The 18387-nt window shown below is 47.9% G+C and overlaps 1 protein-coding gene and 1 long non-coding RNA gene across 2 annotated transcripts; one reads left to right on the forward strand and one right to left on the reverse strand.

Moving 5' to 3' along the window:
• Nucleotides 1-603: 603 nt before the first annotated feature.
• On the reverse strand, nucleotides 604-9811 carry LOC148820532 (uncharacterized). Its single transcript, XR_016094095.1, has 2 exons — nucleotides 4243-9811; nucleotides 604-2803 (listed from the first exon to the last, which is right to left on the reverse strand). It is a non-coding gene; the product is annotated as an uncharacterized LOC148820532 (long non-coding RNA).
• ccn2b (cellular communication network factor 2b) lies at nucleotides 9618-17098 on the forward strand. Its single transcript, XM_088931545.1, has 5 exons — nucleotides 9618-10180; nucleotides 11568-11784; nucleotides 12936-13187; nucleotides 14212-14423; nucleotides 15305-17098. Exons 1-5 carry the CDS (start codon nucleotides 10127-10129, stop codon nucleotides 15602-15604), a joined length of 1035 nt encoding a protein of 344 aa, XP_088787671.1. The 5' UTR covers nucleotides 9618-10126; the 3' UTR covers nucleotides 15605-17098.
• The last annotated feature ends 1289 nt before the right edge of the window (nucleotides 17099-18387 follow it).

Raw genomic sequence — 18387 nt, forward strand, 5'->3', positions numbered from 1 at the left:
AAGATGTCTGGAAGTGAAGCTCACTGATGCCAAATGCTGCAGGTCAAGACCAGAGTCAGCCTGCTTGATTTTCAAGGGGAAGAAGCAGACCTCATCGCAGCTGCCCAAGCGTGGTGAAGAATGTGCCCTTTAACCTGAGCACAACCTGGGGAACACAGAGACAGAATAAACTGACCAGGAGTCGGCATCTATTTTTAGCTCTGCTTTTCACCTCATTAAAAAGGATGTTTCTACAGCCACAGCAGGCTGTCAGCAGGCAATCAACCAGTGCCAGAAAAACACAGACGAAGGAAAAAATGTCTTTAAAACCCATCTTCATTCCAGCACAGTGGTTTTCCAGCCTATTATACAAATTATGTAATAAAGCCTGAATTTTTGCTCTCAACAGTAAGTGCCTTCTTTTTTTACAATCAGGAATTTCACTGGTGCACTTTGAGCATCTTCCTGGGCAGTCAGCATCAAACAGTTTATAGATTTTACAGTTAACATAGCTCACATAGCTACATAGCAGGCATTTTATGTGCCTATGCCGTCTTTGAGTAAGTGCTCAGGGCAAGACCAACAACAAAGTGAAGGAAAAATACAAGTATGCACAAACAGGACTTTGAGTGTTGGAACATATTTTGACTTTATTGCATCCTCCCTTTTATATTAGTCAGGAGCCTGTTAAGTTGTCTACTGTCTAATTCCAAAATATATTAAAATATTAAGCAGTTACACATTACATATTAGTATAGCTGTATTTTTTCTAGGGGTTTTCTTGTGGCTATCTAAGATTGAATCAGACTCATCGTTAGTTGAGGATGAATAGAATAATATCTCAAAATTCACATACTAGAAGTTAGTAAATAGCTTTAGTACTTGACTACTCCATTATAGCTGAGGAACGCATGCTGGTTCAGTTGTATGGACATTGATAGATATTTGAACTGACAATGTTGGATCCCTGTTATTTGGCTAAGGATAACACAGTGAATGCTGTGATGTTTTTGTAAGCTGTGTACTGTATTTATTGTGTGCAAATGCCACTTGATTTATTTCCGAAACCATTTGTCAGTTTCGACTTACATACAGTATGAAATATATCACTGAAAATGTGCCTTGCCATAATTTTTCTCATTGTCAAAGGCTTGCAGGTATTTTTGCTCCTCCAGGAAATAAAACATGGAGTGATTCAGTGATAGGTTTATTCATCTCTGCACGTATCCTCCAGTTATCACTGAGCAAGTGGATCTGATGAGGAAAACCCCAGAAACTCCATCCCCAGAAATCAAACCTTCCAAAAAAATGGGAAGAACTTGATTTACAAAATGTATGAAGAACATGTCTGAAGTGGTTTACATATGTTGTTCTTGCATATGGCCCTTGACACTCTGGGGGCAGGTTCATAGTCAGGTACAGGTAGGTACATAGACAGGTACAGGTAGGTACAGTACATAGACACATAGATAGGCATATGCAGGTACAGTACATAGACATACAGACATGTATAGAAAGTACATAGACACATAGACAGGTACAGGTAAGTACATAGACACATAGACAGGTACAGGTAGATACATAGACAAATAGACAGGTACATGCAGGTACATTGGCACACACAGTACACAGGTGCAGTACACAGACACCTTCCTGAAACTCTATGAGAAGGGATGAAGGAGCTAAGGAAAGCTTGCGTCACGGATCAAAAACAGCCCCTGATCCTGGGTTGAATTCAACCTTCTGTCCCAGTGTGGGATAGTGAGACAGGATCTGTGGCTTGGCACAGGTGTGGAGAATTAGAACTCAATAATTTATCTGGTTGTAATGGAATGTGCGTGTGCATGGCGGATTTTTATATAACTGAGATTCTGCTTGTACACTGAACATCGCAGGAGCACATACAGTACAGAGATCTTTTTGGCAACATTTTCTCAGACCTTCCTACAGTTAATCTGCCTTTTGTTGTCTTGGCTGGAGGAGGGGGAGGCAGGAGCAGGGGGGCTATGCTGTGTTTTTTAATACTGCGTCCCATCATGAATGTACTGGCTACCTTGGCCCACAGGACTGGTAGCTGTGTTGAAAAGATTCTGTTTCGGTCTGGTGTTAAACCATTTTCATGACCTTTAATCATGTTAAACATAAAGTAATGTCAGGCCAGTACCCGTCTTGCTTAATGGCCAGAATACCATGTGGTGACATGCCAGTGGAGATCTGGTTACCTGTATGTCAGCATGAACTTAGACACTGCTCCAGTGAGGCACTCATTTTGAACTCTTCACATTGCCAGTTGTCTGCTTTTAATGTGGATATTCCATTTAAATAAGGCAAACCAATTTCTATAATCGAGTACATATTTGCTGAGAACTTAAAAGCAAACTTGCCATTAGACAGGATTTGATGAAATACTATTTGACACCACCTCTGGACGTTGAGAGATGGAAAAGGTAGGGGAGATTTTCCACTGCTTGTTCTTGCTGGTGGCGTGGGAGACAGCAGTTATTATTAATATTAACATATTGATGAGATCTGGGCAGCACGGAGGCACAGAGGTTAACATTACTGCCTCGCAGTGCTGGGGCTCTGGGTTCAATTCCAGACCTGGTGTCCTATCGGCACACAGCTTGTATGTTCTCCCCATGTTCGTGTGGGTCACCTCTGGGTGCTCTGGTTTCCTCCCACAGTCCAAAGACAGGGTGGGCTGCTGGGAAAGCTGGCTCTGATGTGTTTGTGTCTGTGTTTGCCCAGCGATGGACTGGTGTCCAGGGTGTAACCTGCCTTGTGCCTGTTGCTTGCTGGGATAGGCTCCTGCTCCCCTGTGACCCTGGAATTGGAAGAAGCAGTTAGAAAATGGATGGATATTAATCAAACCCAAGGTGACTTGCATTTGCACCCTTTAATACGGAGGGGCATTTCGCATGAGTATGACTGTGCCCCTTCCAGGATCTGAACCCGTGCAACCCTTCTAGTTTCGAGTCCTAAGCCCTGGTGGCTCCTCTGTGCTGAGATCTCGCTTGGCGGGCAGGTTGTCAGACAGTCGCAGAGTGCTTGCAAGACAAGGGTGCTGGAACGCTGGCTTCCTGTTATGCAAGTCATGGCCCACCACAGGCATCTGCTGCAGATTCTCATGGTGACGCAGGGAAGATCGGAATGGCAGCGCACTGGAGGAGCGCTAGCTGGTGTGGTTTCTTGTTCAAACAAACCGCAGCAGGCCCAGCTCCTGGGAGAACAGTACGCAGCGGAGTGTCCTTTCACAGCTCCAAGCGGGCTCGCCTCCAGACTCCTCTCAGCCTCAACGGGCCATATTTCAAAACATCGGCAGGGTAAAGGCAGGTGGGTACACAGCGTCTCAGTGTGCTTTGCCTTGCAAGATTTTCCATGCTCCCCCTTGACAAGAAGTGTCAGCTCCCATTATGGTTCATTTTGCTGCCTGTGCTGTGTAGCTCTGCATTGCATTAAAATGTTTTGAAGATTTTTTTCCGACCCTCACTATGCTATGCCTGCAAGAACTAGCCTCTTTAGATGGGCAGATGGTCAGGCAGGCAGACAGATAGTTAGCCAGGTAGAAACAAATCAATGTTTAATAATGTCAACCTTGTCTACAGACTGAAAACCAATTTTTTTCTTCATCTGATAGATGGATAGGCAGCAGGTTCCTCTTAACAAAATGATGTCATCACACGCTTGCATCTAAGAAACAAGTTTAGACGACAACCAAGAAGAACGTGTGTTGTCTAGTCCATTTTTTTAAGACAGCATCCATATACTGCCATACAGTAAATGATGAAATATGCAAACTCGCGTAACATGATCTGGGCCTCAGAAACAGAGAAAAGTCTACACCTCATACCCTCTGTACTTTTTTATTGTTTTTGGCGAATCAGCATTTAACTTTGAAACAGTCCACAAAGACAGCACGAAGGTGGCGACTCCCCTAGACCTTTGATGTGCCAGCGTGTTGGGTCAACAGTGCAGTAATGTGAGAAGGACCAGCAGTCTGAGGGAAAGCAACTGCGTGAGAACAGGGACTTATTCACAAGGCAGAGCAGAGGGCCTTGCCCTGCCGTAAAGCCTTCACAATAATAAATATGGGGATAGACGGTGAGATTAACGTGTAAAACAATGTCTGGAAAGAGAGAGGACAGGTTTGCCTGTGTATCAGGTCACTGTAACTCAAACCCCCTTCGGAGATTTTTGCTTTCTTTTTCCATAGTTGTCCGTGAGGACCCGAATCAGCTGCCTGTACACTTCATAGACACTTACCCCAATATTGACAAGAACCTGGGGTGCTGCTTCAGAGGCCCGTGCGGGACCCAGAGCTGACTGTTCACACCCCCTGGAAGACGGCTCTTCCTCCCGCCAGCGACAGAAGTGGGCCACAAGCGGCAGGGGTAGTTTGTTTGGCTCATGTTCCCCAGGGGGAGGAGGGGGGAGGCAGTTCTGCAGGGTAAGGTGAGAAAGGATGGCTAGGTTTGCTTGGTAATGATGAAGTGAAGAAGAAGAAGAACGAAAGCTTAGACTTGGTGTGTATACAGTACGTAGAGGGTTCAACGAAATTAGTGCCATCAATCAGGCCTGTACAACATATCAGTCATATTGTATCACCTTGATTTTCAGTCTTTTGCTGCCATTCGCCTCAGGTTTATGAGGCTGGGGATCAGCTCCATCACCCAGCCCAGAGCTGACTGTCACTGCCATTTTGAAGTCTCAGAGCTGACTCCAGCGGTAGACTCCTAATGCAGCTACTGTACATCTTCATCAGCACTGTTCGACGTTCACATCATTGTTTTAGCAGCGACATTGAAGCCTGACTTCGGTGTTAGTCTATGAACTCTGCACTTTCAGCAGCTGTACATGTAAATTTATTACATGGAACATTTTTATGATGCTTTGAGACATTCGTGTATCTGCCTACAAATTAAAGAGGGCTCAGTTAAGCACGAGGGCCGATGCTTTGTGATTGTGGTCCTGTGTTTGCACTGTTGTACGAAGGAACTGAAACTGCAGAAAGACCTTCGTCTCCCTGTCTCTTCCCCAACCGCGCTGGGAGAGCTCAGAACCACTGGACTGCTGAGCACCGTGGGAATCCACAGTCCAGTCCGGTCCCAAAGTCTGGGGGGCTACTTCAGTCTGGAAGGAAGGGCGAAGATAAAAGAGCGCTCTCAGCTGACACAAGGTATAAAACCTGCTGATCTAATCTCTCGCCAGTCTCCTCAGCCTCTCCTCCCCAGCACTTTCAACAAAAAAGAAATTCCGCCAGCAAATTTCCCCGGCCGTTTGCATCAATATTTGTTCAGTATTTTAATTTGCTTCTTTTTTTGGTCTTTGTTTGTTCGGCTGGGCCTCACAAAGACCCAAATCCTGAAAAGAAAAGAATTCGGCCCTGTCTAATGCGATTAAGAAACGGCCTACCTAGCTACCCATGCTGCCGTGCGCTCCCAGTGAAAACACTGACTCATGGTCAGTTAGCTGGTGCCAGGTGTCCAGGTGCTGACCTTGCAAAGCAAATGTACTGGAATTACCCACCCCCCCAACATCTCCAGTTAACAATTAGCATTTTACCTAATTATCCACCATAGCAACTGCAGCGCTGGACAAGGAATGATACATTTCAGCCTGAGGGTTCAAAGGAGTGATAGGTGGAAAGCTAATGAACAGTTATTGCTTCTCATTCAGAGACCTTACCAATGCAAATACTTGGTACTGAAGTGAAAATCAGGAGCATTTCTTTGTAGCAAGTGCAGGATTTGTTTTCTGTCACTTTGCCCGCTAGTTCTTTTCCTGTTGACGTTGTTCTTCGTTGGAGGAGCTGTCTGTAGCAGACAGGGAATATAACAGTGAGGTTCACAGGGAGCTCTCAGTTGTGTCTTTTAATTGTGCCCCAGTGCCTATTGAATGTAAGAAGATGTCCTATGCATGCTAACAAGGACCTATAGGTTCATTACTGCAATGTGTACATCATATTCTTTATCTTAAGACTTTTCTCCAAAGCCATTCAAGGCCTAAATGCTTTGGAGGTGAGCATGAAATGTGAATTAGCTCAAATGCAGAGTGTGCAGGTAGCAGAGCTCAGGACACCTATATAAAGTCAGGTTTCTCTGCCCAGTCTAGTCTTGTGCTGGAAGGATTGGCATTCCTCTCTAACCTGCTGGGCAATAAATCCTGCAATTCTAACAAGTCATTCTGAGAAACACTGTACCATTGCCAGGACATATTGGTCAAGACAAATCTTCCCACAGAAGATTGTTGCCGATTTCCACTCTTAGATCAATTTAAGATTCACAGAGACGAAAGACAGACAGAGCAGAGTAAGTAGCGTCCTTTTGAAGAGACTCTGAAATGAACTGTTGTTCGGTACTGTAATTCCAGAACCTCTAAAATGTGAGTTGTCATATATTAATTATCCTTTTACTGTATGTCTTACTGTCTGTTTCTTTTACCTATAGGCCTAGCGGTGGTGAAAAAGAACGTGTGTGTTATATATAACCTAACAATGAAAACATAAGCGCAGTTCTATGTTATACAACAGCCTTTGACATTGATGGCAGAGGTTTATGGGCAGGACAGACCGGAGGAGCTGTGGGAAGGAGTCTGGGAGGGACACTGACCCTTGTGGACACTGTTCACCTCCCCCACCCTCTGCTGTTTAGCTAATCTGCACCTATGGGAAACAGGTCATGGGACATGCAGTGTGGAGCACCCCTGTGTTTATCCCCACCCCTTCCTCCACGGCCGCAGGTCCCGCCGCCCTCTCTGCACTCCAGGATACACACGTCTCCCTGCTGTCGGCGCCTGCAGCAGAGCCTCGGCAGCCTGCCGGCTCGGACCCTGTCTCCGCGCGAGCACAGTCCCGAGCTGAGCGCCGAGAGGAGGCTGGGCGTGCAGCAGCCCCGCCCAGCGCCCAGTGTGGGCATCCCCAGAGGGCAGAGGGGGTTTCTCCCACAGGCAGGAGGGTCTCCACCCTCCCCGCCATCTCTGCCAAAGTGTGTGTTTTCCAGGATGGGGGACGCCAGGGAATTCAGGTGTGTATGTGGGTTTTGTACTGTGCATGGCACGGCTCCTATTCTACTGCTGTCTGTTACAGTATCGTTGCTGCTTAGTGTGTTCAACATCCTCATCAGGTGATCTGTCACACACTCTTCTCTGGGGCAGTTGCACCCTCTCTCCCCAGCCCCTGCAGACTCTGACCCCTTAACCCTGTGCTGCGAGATGTCAGGTTATCAGTGGCAAATGTTCCCCCCTCTGTCAGCTTTGGAATAATCTCCATGCTGGGAGCAGTGCCAGGCACAGGGGCCACCTGTTTGTAAAGCCCTAAACAACCATACAACGAGACTGAAAGAGATAGGCTGTTTTTCTGGCCTTTCGTTTTCATCTCTCTCACAACAGCCATCCACCCACTCATTCTCTAAGCACCTCTTCCAGATCAGGGTCACAGGGAGCTGGAGCCTGACATCAGACAGGACCCCAATCTAGCACAGGGCACATGCAGACACAGACACACACACACACTCACACCAGGACCACTTTTCCCAGAAGCCAAGTAACCTACCAGTCTGCCCCGGAGCTGCAAGACAGCAGTGCTTACCGCTGTGCCACCCTCTTCCACAACACGTAGAATGCAGAGATTGTTGAGGCCGGTGGAATGGAACATCATCCCTTCCTAATGTTCTGTTACAATAGGAAAGGAGGAACAGTGGTCAGTGTTCTGGACCAGCAGCTGGAAGACTGGATGGACTGTCTTCCAGAAGTTATTGAAGGCTGAGGAAGAGGGGTCATTCATTTGTAAATCACTTTATAAGTAAAACTGAGAAAAACAAGCGGCTCTCTGTCCTGCTGGGGATTTTGAAGCAAAGTAGTGCAGGCAGACAGGAATTACTGTTAGACCTCTGGTGGCATAATTTGGTACTGCAGTCTGCGGAAAACTGGCTCTGGCAAGTACTTTACAATACTAACGAGCCATATAACTCCACCACAGAGGAAATGAGTATTAGGGATAATTATTCTTTGAATGAAGAGCAATGTATGTATCAGAGTGGGATTGATTATTTAAATATAACAGTTCTACCACTCAATGTGATTCTGATACTACAAATGTCAGAAGAGAAGCAGGTATCCTACACTCGGGCAAGGCGCAAAAAGTAAAGGATTTGATTGGTTCTTGAACCCATTATGATGATGTAATTCCCAAGCAGTATTCCCCTGTGACAGGTGGCCCAGCCTTTTAGCATAGGGGAATTCAACCCCTCCTGATGAAGCGCTATGTGGCTCAGGGGCTGGGAGGTGACTGAGAGACACGTGTCAGCAGGGATGAGTCACGCAGACATGCCATGATTTGAGTCTGCACCTGCACCTGAGACCCGTACAGCTCACTTATCCAGAACAGGTGTTGCTGAGCATGGAAAGGGCCTAATCCTCACGAGCATGCCACCACATGTGTCATATAGAGGGGTCAGCCGGCCATGACAGTGACACATTCATCAAAGCAGTTAGAGAAGCATATGAAAAAACTCTGAAATGCTACATCTTGCTGTTTTTAGCAAAGACGATCCAGAGATAAGGCAGATACGGTCTCACAGCTGGCAGTCTTGAGTTTGAAAGGAATAGGGAATGTGTACTGCACCAGGCACTCGCAGGACAAATCAGATTGGTCTTGGTGTTGACTTTTCAATAGACACTTCCCCACCTGTGGAGGTGTGGTGGAAGAGATTAGCAGGCACTGAAAAGGGCTTCTATCACAGATAACCAGCAATTCTTGAGGCATTTTGTGTCTATTTTTTGGGGGGGAGGGGGGCTTTATTGGTAGCAATTTCTGAAAGGAGGATATGTAGCTCAGAAACTGATACAAAACTGTCCTTTCATTGCTTCTGCCACATTTGCACAAGAAATGACAAGATATTTTCTCCATTCTACTAAAACAGAGCTGCAGCTCTGATAGAGCTCTTGCTCCACTGTGTGCTTTGCAGTTAAGACCTATTTGCGTTGAAGCTGAGCCCTTTAAATGTAACACCTTGGTTTCACAAGGCTTTCTGTATTCATTACACTGTATTCATGAGCCCTGGCCAGCATGTGTTTCAAAGGTGTCTGGAACAGGGAGAACGTGCAAACTCCAGACAAACGGTGCTCCAGTCTGGTAACGGATGCAGGACCCAGGAGCTGTGGCACAGATGCGTTAATACCCACACTACCTGTGCTCTAGCTGTCTCATACCGCATTTAAAAACATGATGCGATGTTATATCGAGTGGCAGACAAGGAGAACTGATTTCCAACCACACGATTTCCCACAAAACGATCGGAGAAAGTTTAACTGTGACTAAAACGTATCTGAAATCGGCATTACATCATATAATTACACTACATGTATTCAAATGGAATGACATACATTTCTAGAAAAACTATACCTTAGCGAAACACTGAACCCCCCTGTGCTCGAATGTGATTATTTCATTACTACACGTTTTCCGTTTTCCACGTTTGAACACGAGGACGTTTGAATCTCAGTGCTGTTACATTCGAAACGAAAAACAAATATCACAGTCTAGCGAAAAAATAGACACATAGCACATCCGTTTTTCCTGTCGTTTTCTCTTTAGTGGTTGCGCTGAAGCCACCGGTGAGTCGCAGTGCAAACATTTGAACAGTACGCTGGTGATCAGAGAAATATTTGAGATTCTTTCGCTTCCCATCCAGTCTGGACATTTACAGAAATACACCCCCCCCCCCCCCAAAAAAAAAAAAAGAAGGGAAAGAAAACAAGCCGGCGGTCGGGGGTTCTGTTTCTAAAAGGAGGACTTGAACCAGTTCCAGATTGGACACGCAGCTTCGACAAACCGCTCGCCTCTCGGGAATTGGAAAAGCCGTCTGGAATTTGAATATTTTCGCCCCTTTAGGTCACTTGGCATGCCACTGATTTCCTGGGCAACACCCCTTCGCAGCGTATTTAAACGGAGGGAACTTTCTCTGTTTCCAATCCAAACTCCAGTCCTAACGACAAATCAGGAGTGACCACGAAAGAGCGCAGCGAACCGAACCGAACCGCACCGCTACTGCAACAGCAACAGCAACAGCAGCTCCTAGCTCCTAGCTCCAGCTCCTGCCCGCTGTCTGAGTAAATCTCTTGGAATCGTCAACTCGCAGACACTGTGAAGATGTTTGGGAAAGCTACTGCGAAGGGGTTTCTTCTTCTGCTGGTTGTCTACACGGTAAGGTGCCTCAAGAGCTCAGGAAAGAGCTCTGCTTGATCTCTTTGGTTATCTGCTCGGTTAAGGTGTTCGGTACGCACCCACAACCTCGAGTCCTGCAAATGTGGCACACTTGTTTTAAAATGCTATTTCATTTACGTCAAGTAGACACTCTGGTCTCCTGTACCGACTAGTCTTGCGTGTATGTTGTGTAGGACTGAAGCTTTCACGGCCACCAAGTTATTGTGTGTGTGGTCAGCGATTAATTCGTTTTCCCCGGAGCGTCGCTGAACATCTCCAGCAGGTTTTTGAAGTGCGCTGTTTCCAGTAAATCGATACAATTGTTTTCTGCACAGTATCTGGAGTTGCTGTGTAACTTAATAACAGCCGTGTAACCAAACACATCGCATTACTAGTAGCATGAAACTGGTCAACAACTCGCGCGTTGAGAACGAGAAAATACTCCTGTTTCGCGTTCACGTTCACTTCAAGTAAAAATAAAAAAAAACGTATTTGGGTCTTGCAAAGGTTCCGGTTACGTTTCTTGCAGCAGTAGAAAAATTAACTTATACGTACAGTCTTCATAACCTGTACCAATGAACAACAGGGTCATATTTATCATAATGCATGTTTTTTTAAAAAACGTATTCTGCAAAAGGGAGAACTCTTATGACGAGAATTGCAGGTAATATGAAGCTAAACGCTGGAGTGCCTTAACTCCAGGTGTTTGTTAAACACGTCCTGTGTTCCTGTAAATAACGTATCCAGAGAAACCCGCCACTGTCACTCTTAACCTCTCACCTACTGAACCTTTGGAAACAAAGTTGAAGTCCGTGTTTTATCGTTTCCTAATCGTAAGAGTATTGCTAAGTAACGAAACTGAAAGATGTATAGTGTGTCACCGCATGCGTGTACCTCCTGTTGCTATCCCTTAGGTATTTCTTCAGCTGGAATCATCAGCCTTCTTAGGCGTTAAAATGGTTGCTTGTGTAACGCGGTGTTTCCACCTGGCGGGTGTAAATTGACACTACAACCGACAAGGGACGTTGTACTGCATTCGTTGCATCTAAGATAATGTAATAAACGACTACTGTTAGACGATAATATCCTTTGTCAAGCTGAAACTTTTCTTTGCTAAAAAAAAGTATTGCAATGTAGGCTCAGACGTCGAAGCCTTGTGTTTTTTGAATGTTTGTCTACTGGTAGTATTTGCATGTGTTTTGTCTGGAACCTAAGCTGTCGCTTGAGAAAAAGCGTTGACCGGTAAAAACCCTCTTTAGCGCCGCCTTCTACAACCCTGACTACATGATCAGTAGAAGTAAAAGCTTATAGCAATAGTACTTCACGAAAGCGCAGCGGTCGTGATTGTGGCTGTTTCACGGTGTCCGCGTCTCTCGTCCCCCTGCAGACCCGCGGAGAGGACTGCTCCTCGCCCTGCGCCTGCCCGCCGGATCCCGCTCCTTGCCCGATCGGCACCAGTCTGGTTCTGGACGGCTGCGGGTGCTGTAAGGTGTGCGCCCGGCAGGCCGGCGAGCCCTGCTCGCTCCTGGAGCCCTGCGACCACCACAAGGAGCTGTACTGCGACTACTCCATCCTGAGCGACACCGACACTGGCGTCTGCATCGGTGAGTCAGGCTTGGCGCTCACGACTGCCGGTGAACAGAAAGAGCCGATTGTTTTTTTTTAAAGGAGCGAGCAATCACGAGCTAAAAAAAATACGCACCTTCATATTTTGGATTTTTCTGCTTCACAATCGCAGAATTGTGGTTCGACTCCTGGTTTAAATGCAGTGCTTTAGAGTCCGTCATCACTAATTTTGTATGAGTCACACTCCCGAGGCTGTACAGGGCGACCTTTGTGCAATCCCTCTGTCCATGGTCATAGAGTGTTTCATAGGGTTGATTTTGATGCGCTCTCATGTTCAATTATAACATTTCTGCCTGAGAAGTTCAGTGCTCATTAAGGATGAGAAAAGGCTGGTGTCTTCAGTAAAGCTGGTCTGGAGCCTGTTGGCTGACTGTTCCTAATGCGTAACCATGACATAATGTAAGACACCGAAGACTGAATTTTGGAGGTTGTGCTGTAAAACAATTAGTATTTGCCCAGACATGCTTTAAACACGTGGGGGAAGACCCGGACCATCTTTGAAGAATTATACTCCACTTGTTTTGGGCAAAAAAAACAAAGAATCCATGGACAAATGTAATGCAAGTTTTTTTTAAAGAGCTTTCAATTATATTTCCTGAGGGAAGACGGCAGCCAAATTATATTTCATCTCAGCTTCCCTAAGGTGTGATCTTCCCTCCCATATTTTCAGGAGAGCCAGAAGTCCCCTGTTTAAGGCTCTGTTCCTCTAGATCCCCTGTGGTGTATTCACCTGTGTCTCTGTGCAGGAGACCTGCAGAAGGAAGTCCGCTCAGCTGACACAAGTGCTTACAGTAGCTCGTAGAATATGGGGGATAGGCTTTCCTGGGTTTAGTTACTGCTTTCCCTGCCTCAATGCACAACATCCTCCTTCGCCCCATTGCCACCCCTGCATCTACCTCCAGGGTGACTCTGCACGCTGGGGGTCCCGGCCTAATTGACCTGGGGCAGGGGGTGGGGTGACCCTCAGCTAAGTCGGTAGAAGCCAAATTGTCTCCTGTCCCCCGTTCCTGGTCCTGTCCCCATTCTCCCATTCCCATTCCCTGCAACACGTCCTGACCGCAGTGACCCCTTGGGGTGTTGCTCTTGCTCGAGACGTGTCCTCCTGACCGGCTGTTTCTCTCCCCCCCAGCCCGCGAAGGCATGACCTGCGACCTCGGCGGGGTGATCTACCGCAGTGGTGAGACCTTCCAGCCCAGCTGCGGGCACCAGTGCCTCTGCGTGAATGGCGAGATCGGCTGCGTGCCCACCTGCGCCAACGACGTGCGCCTGCCCTCGCCCGACTGCCCCTACCCGCGCCGGGTCCAGATCCCCGGCCAGTGCTGCGAGGAGTGGGTGTGCGACCAGACCCCCCAGGAGAGCCTCTTCCAGTCCGTCATGGCCGGTACGTCAGCAGACAGCACCCAGGCTGGGGCAGCACTGCGCTGGCCGTGCTGTACAGCACGACTGCAGGGCCCTGCAATGTCTTGTGGGCATCCAGAGCCCATATATTTCCAGGGCTGCCAGTAGAAACCTTTCCTCTGGGATGCAAGAAAGATCACAGAGGGGAGCAGGCAGTTCGGGCCCATCTAGCCTGTGAGATATGTAGAAACAAAGAAATTCGAGTCTGAAGTGTTTGTTCGTCCAGCCAAGCTTTATTGTATGCATATAAGGACCCACAATAAGGACCATAATAGTTATAGTACCTATCGTAGCTCAAAGGGGATATGGCCCTACAGAACTTATATATACGTTATACAAACATTCACCATTTGGGTAAAGATTCACCATTTGGGGGTAAGTACAGGGGATAGCATCTGTGATCAAGCAAGCGTGATGGTCACAGTTCAGCATGTAAAAGCTGTTAGCAGGCTCCATCAGATAGCTCGTAGCGAACTGACCCAGGAATGTCACCCAGCTGTGTCTTGAGAGAAGCCAGGGGAGGGGATCAGCTTCAGCAACATGGCTGGGCAGCTTGTTCCGCACCCCCACCCACCCACTGTGTGAAGAAGTGCCTCCTGCTCTCCGTTTGAAACGCACTTCCAGCTGGTGCCCCTCTGCTCCGTGTCTGGCTGTTCATTCTGATAGCCTCCGCTGGGCTGACCTTGGCTGAGCAAGTCGTTGTGCGAGGCAGTGACGGCGTGAATCACGTGCATGCAATTGGATGTTGGGTTTAGGGTATTTAAATGACATTGGAGGAGTGATCCAAAGCATGTCTTAAGTTTGCCTTTGGAAGCCTGTCTTTGTAGTGGGTTGACGGGAGTGAGGCAGACCTCTCGGTGAAATTGGACCCAGTTTGCTTGGATAGCCAGGCCAGCCTTCAGCCCGCATCGCACCGTAGTTTGAAAGTCTCGGTCGCGGCTCCTGCTCTCAAACGCTCTCTGTTGCCTTGCTCTGACCCTCAGTCCCTCCCCGTCTGTACCCCTCAGTGTACCGGGAGGTGCCCGCGTACGGCCCGGAGCCCGAGAGCCCGCGGGACAACTGCATCGTCCAGACCACGGAGTGGAGCGAGTGCTCCCAGACCTGCGGCATGGGCATCTCCACCCGCGTCACCAACGACAACGAGCAGTGCCAGCTGGAGAAGCAGAGCCGCGTGTGCATGATCCGGCCCTGCGACGTGGCCCAGGAGAAGGGCATCAAGGTGGGTGCCAGGGCAGACCGGTCTGGATGCTGGGCATTATGGGATGCTTGTGTGTAGTGAGAGGCCAGTCCGTCTGTCCAGCCGCCCCCTCGTGTCCTGCAGGAAGCTGGTAAAGAGGAAAGCTGTAAGGGGTATTGCCTCCTGACTTTTAATGGAGTTGATAGTGGAAGTGCAGGAGGGATGACAACAGCCGAGGTCAATCGGACGCGACTGTCTGTAATTTGCAATCACCGCTGACGTCATTTCCTCTCCTAAAACTTTATAAACACTCTACTTGATCCCCTTCTCTCCCTTGCATCCCTCTTGGTCACTCCCCTCTTTGCAGGGGGGTCCCAGCCAAGGGGGTTAAGCTATATTTTGACTTGAACTCTCCATAATCCTTTCAGTTTACCTAATTCCTGGGTGGTGTTATTCCTAGTGAAATACCATATGCTATCTGGGTTCAGTTGCAGACCTGGGGTGCTCACTGTGTGGAGTCTGTATGTTCTCCCTGTGTTTGTGTGGGTTTCCTCCCACAGTTTAAAGACACGCTGGTCAGTTGATTGGCTTCTGGGAAGACTGGCCCTGGTGTGAGTGTGTCTGTCCTGCGATGGAATGGCATCCTGTCCAGGGTGTATCCTGCCTTGTGCCTGTTGCTTGCTGGGATAGGCTCCGGCTCCTCTGTGACCCTGAATCGGATGAGGCGGTTAGAAAATGGATGGATGTTGTAGTTTGTGCTTGGGATGGGTCACATCGCCTTTTAGAAGCAACAGAGGCTGTAGCTGTGATTGGGATGCACCGAACATCTTTGGCCGGCGGCGCCGTATCACAGTCTCGGGCTCGTCTGTAGGGCTCGTTTTATCCCACACTGACGCGCGTCTCCCCTGCGTCTCCCGTCACAGAAGGGGAAGAAGTGCATCCGGACGCCCAAGACCCCAAAGCCCATGCGCTTCGAGCTCTCCGGCTGCACCAGCACCCGGGCCTACAGGCCCAAGTTCTGCGGGGTGTGCATGGACGGCCGCTGCTGCACCCCCCACACCACCGCCACGGCCGAGGTGGAGTTCCGCTGCCCCGAGGGGGACAGCTTCCGCAAGAAGATGATGTTCATCAAGACCTGCTCCTGCCACCACGACTGCCCGCGCGACAACGACATCTTCCTCAGCACGCACCGCCGCAGGATGATCGGGGACTATGACATCTGAGCCCCCCCCTCCCCGTACACACACACGCACACACGCGCATGCAAAGACCCGGAGAGACGCCAGCCCCGCGGCATCTCTCTCTGTCGCGTAAAGAGGAGTGCACTGAACAGAGATGCCCGTTTGCATGCTGTTTTGTTTTCTTTCTCTTTCACAGAGGAGTGAAAACCCCTCTTCCTCAGTCCCCGTTTACTTTACAATCACACAGCCCCCCCAATATTTGATATGAAGGAAAGTGGCCTTTTACGGATTTCGGCTTTCGGAGATGGTATGTTATTGGAATTTCTGTGGTTGGCCTTGTCGCAGATCTTGTGTTCCATTTGGACACCTTCCACTTAGGGGGGAAAAAGCCTATCTTCTGTTCACAGGGCATGTCCTAGATGACAAGTCATTTTTAGGTATTTAACGCCCCAGTGAAAAGCACTGTGTTTTCTCTGCTTGCACAGACTAGTCTTTCGATCAGTATGTTCAGTCCTGTCTCAGTGTGCAGCTCGTACAAGACTGGAATCTCTTATTTGCTATAGTGCCCTTCGTAACATTTTGCCACGGAGCGTTTGTCAGAAATATGCAGCAGGGATGTCTTCCTGCCATCCTGGGCCTGTCATCAGAGTTATCTGACTGAGGTAGCTGAGGTTTCCGGGATCTGATGTCACGGGCCATCAGGACATGTGCGCTTGGCGTCAGAATGCAGTGCTGGGATCCAGGCAGTGGGAGGGGAGGGGAAAGGGTGTCTCAGTGACCCGGCAGTAATCGGTCCAATGCTGGAAGAGCACAACATATCCTGAATCCTTTGCTTGTGCCAAATGTTTATCACCACGGTTGGTTGAATGACTGATCAGATTCTATCTAGAGTGGGGAAAAAAGACACGCGCCTGTGTTCTTCAGATGTCAGTAATCTCGGTAAAATTTCAGGTCCACAAGATCTAGTGGCCACTGCGAACACGACACGCCTGCAGACCATAACACCAGCAGAATTAGATCCGTGCCACAGCCCCACCTCTCCATAGCACTTACTTGCAGTCACTCTGATGCAGTGACTGCGAAATGCTGTATGTCTGAATAGACGAATGCCCCGAGAGCATTGCCCAGAGTCGGCTCCCTGTCCTGAGAAGAGGGGGGGGGGGTTTGTCTCTTGGTGATGCAGTGAGGGACCTGACACGACCTCCTGAAATGCTTGTAGAGGGAGGAAAAAACCTATAAAAGAAAAAAACAACACATTGAAAGTGTGGCTTTTTAAAAAGAATTACTGTTAATGACATTGCTTACTGTATATTTAAATAAGAAATGCGACTCTTGAGAAATGTGCCTTTGTGTAAATAATGTAAATAGACTGTGTACAGTTTTGTACTATAATTTATGTTATTAACTCCAGGCATAGATGTATTGTACTGTATCCTTTATGTTTCACTGCAACTGCTTGTGTTCTCCCAAGACACAAGTGAGTAAATATTTGTTGCACTTTAGTCGGTTTCCAATAAAAGTGTTATATTTTTTGTATATTCTGGTCTGTTTCATCCCTGAATGTGTTTTTTTGTGTTGGGGGGGGTGTGGGCAGAAGTTATTTCTATACACAGGAGTAAAAACTGAGGCTGGCTTGGTCTTGGTTCGGCTTTTTTTCATTTCTCACAAGGGAGTTTTGTGCTTTCTGGAAGCAGATGGCCCTAAGAGTTGTTTCATTCGTCAGCTCAGGAAAAAGCAGACCTACAATTTTTCCCACCCCTGTCAGGATACGATGCTTAACAGATATTCCCGATAGATATTGGAAACATCTTGGTATGCCTCTCGTTACGAAATGGAGGGGATTGGGAAAGAGCATGAAGTTGATATTGAGGTGCCCTGGAGGTGGTTGTTCCCCTCTCGGAGTGTTAGTTTGGTGTAAGCTTTACGGGGGAAATGTAGTAAAAGCACCTGGCGAACTATGTCGGGGCCGGACTGTGAGGTCTCAACTGAAGAAGAGGCGGACTTTGCGCCGAAAGAAAAAAACGCAGTTTAGCTGCGGAGCCTCTTCCGTGTGTGGGGAGAACTGTAGAAAGAATTTGCGAGAAAAGTGGGATGAGGTGGAAAACGTACTAAAAAATGGGCAAGGAATTCCCCTTGAAGTCTGGAAGGTTGCAATCTGTAAGGGAACAGAGAGAGTTAGAGAGAAAAAAATAGTTCGATCTTCGGAGTGCGAATCCTGATTAATGTTAATTTTGGCTTCTGTAGTCTTTCTGGTGTGGGGGTCTCTGAATCTCTGTGAAAAGATGCAGATAGAAAGGGTGGTGTAAAAATACTGTTGCTCTCCTTTCATTTTACTTCTTGGCACGGAATTAACCTCTTTTACTTCCCCTCCGTGATAAACAGGCAAGCGCTTTCCTGAAGCTTGTGTCTTGAATTGCTTTCTGCCAATCTCCCAACACGCGGATAAAACGAGGCGGGAGATAAAGCTCGGTAGAATGCACTCTTCTTCTGCTGTCCTACATAGATTATAGAGCCGTGAGCATCGTTGAGTGCCACATAGATCGAGCCACAGCCGTAGATTAGATGGACCTGTAGTGTGTGTTGTCAGCTGTGTGCAGAGATAAATCAGGCAGGCAGGAGGGGGTTGTTAGAGTGCCCTCTGCTGGCGATAGGTGGAAATGCACTGAGGTGACGCAGAAGTGCTCAATACTAGTTCATACAGAACTTAATGTGAGGATTGGGTATCCATGGGAAGCGGTTAAGTGCTTCAGGTGATTTTGCTTTCATAAGTAACATCACTGTCTCCGTAGCCATTGCGTAGGATCCTGCAGAGAACAAGACTCAAT

This window comes from Atractosteus spatula, chromosome 14, assembly GCF_055471065.1.
Source record: "Atractosteus spatula isolate fAtrSpa1 chromosome 14, fAtrSpa1.hap1, whole genome shotgun sequence".
Taxonomy (NCBI): Eukaryota; Metazoa; Chordata; class Actinopteri; order Semionotiformes; family Lepisosteidae; genus Atractosteus; species Atractosteus spatula.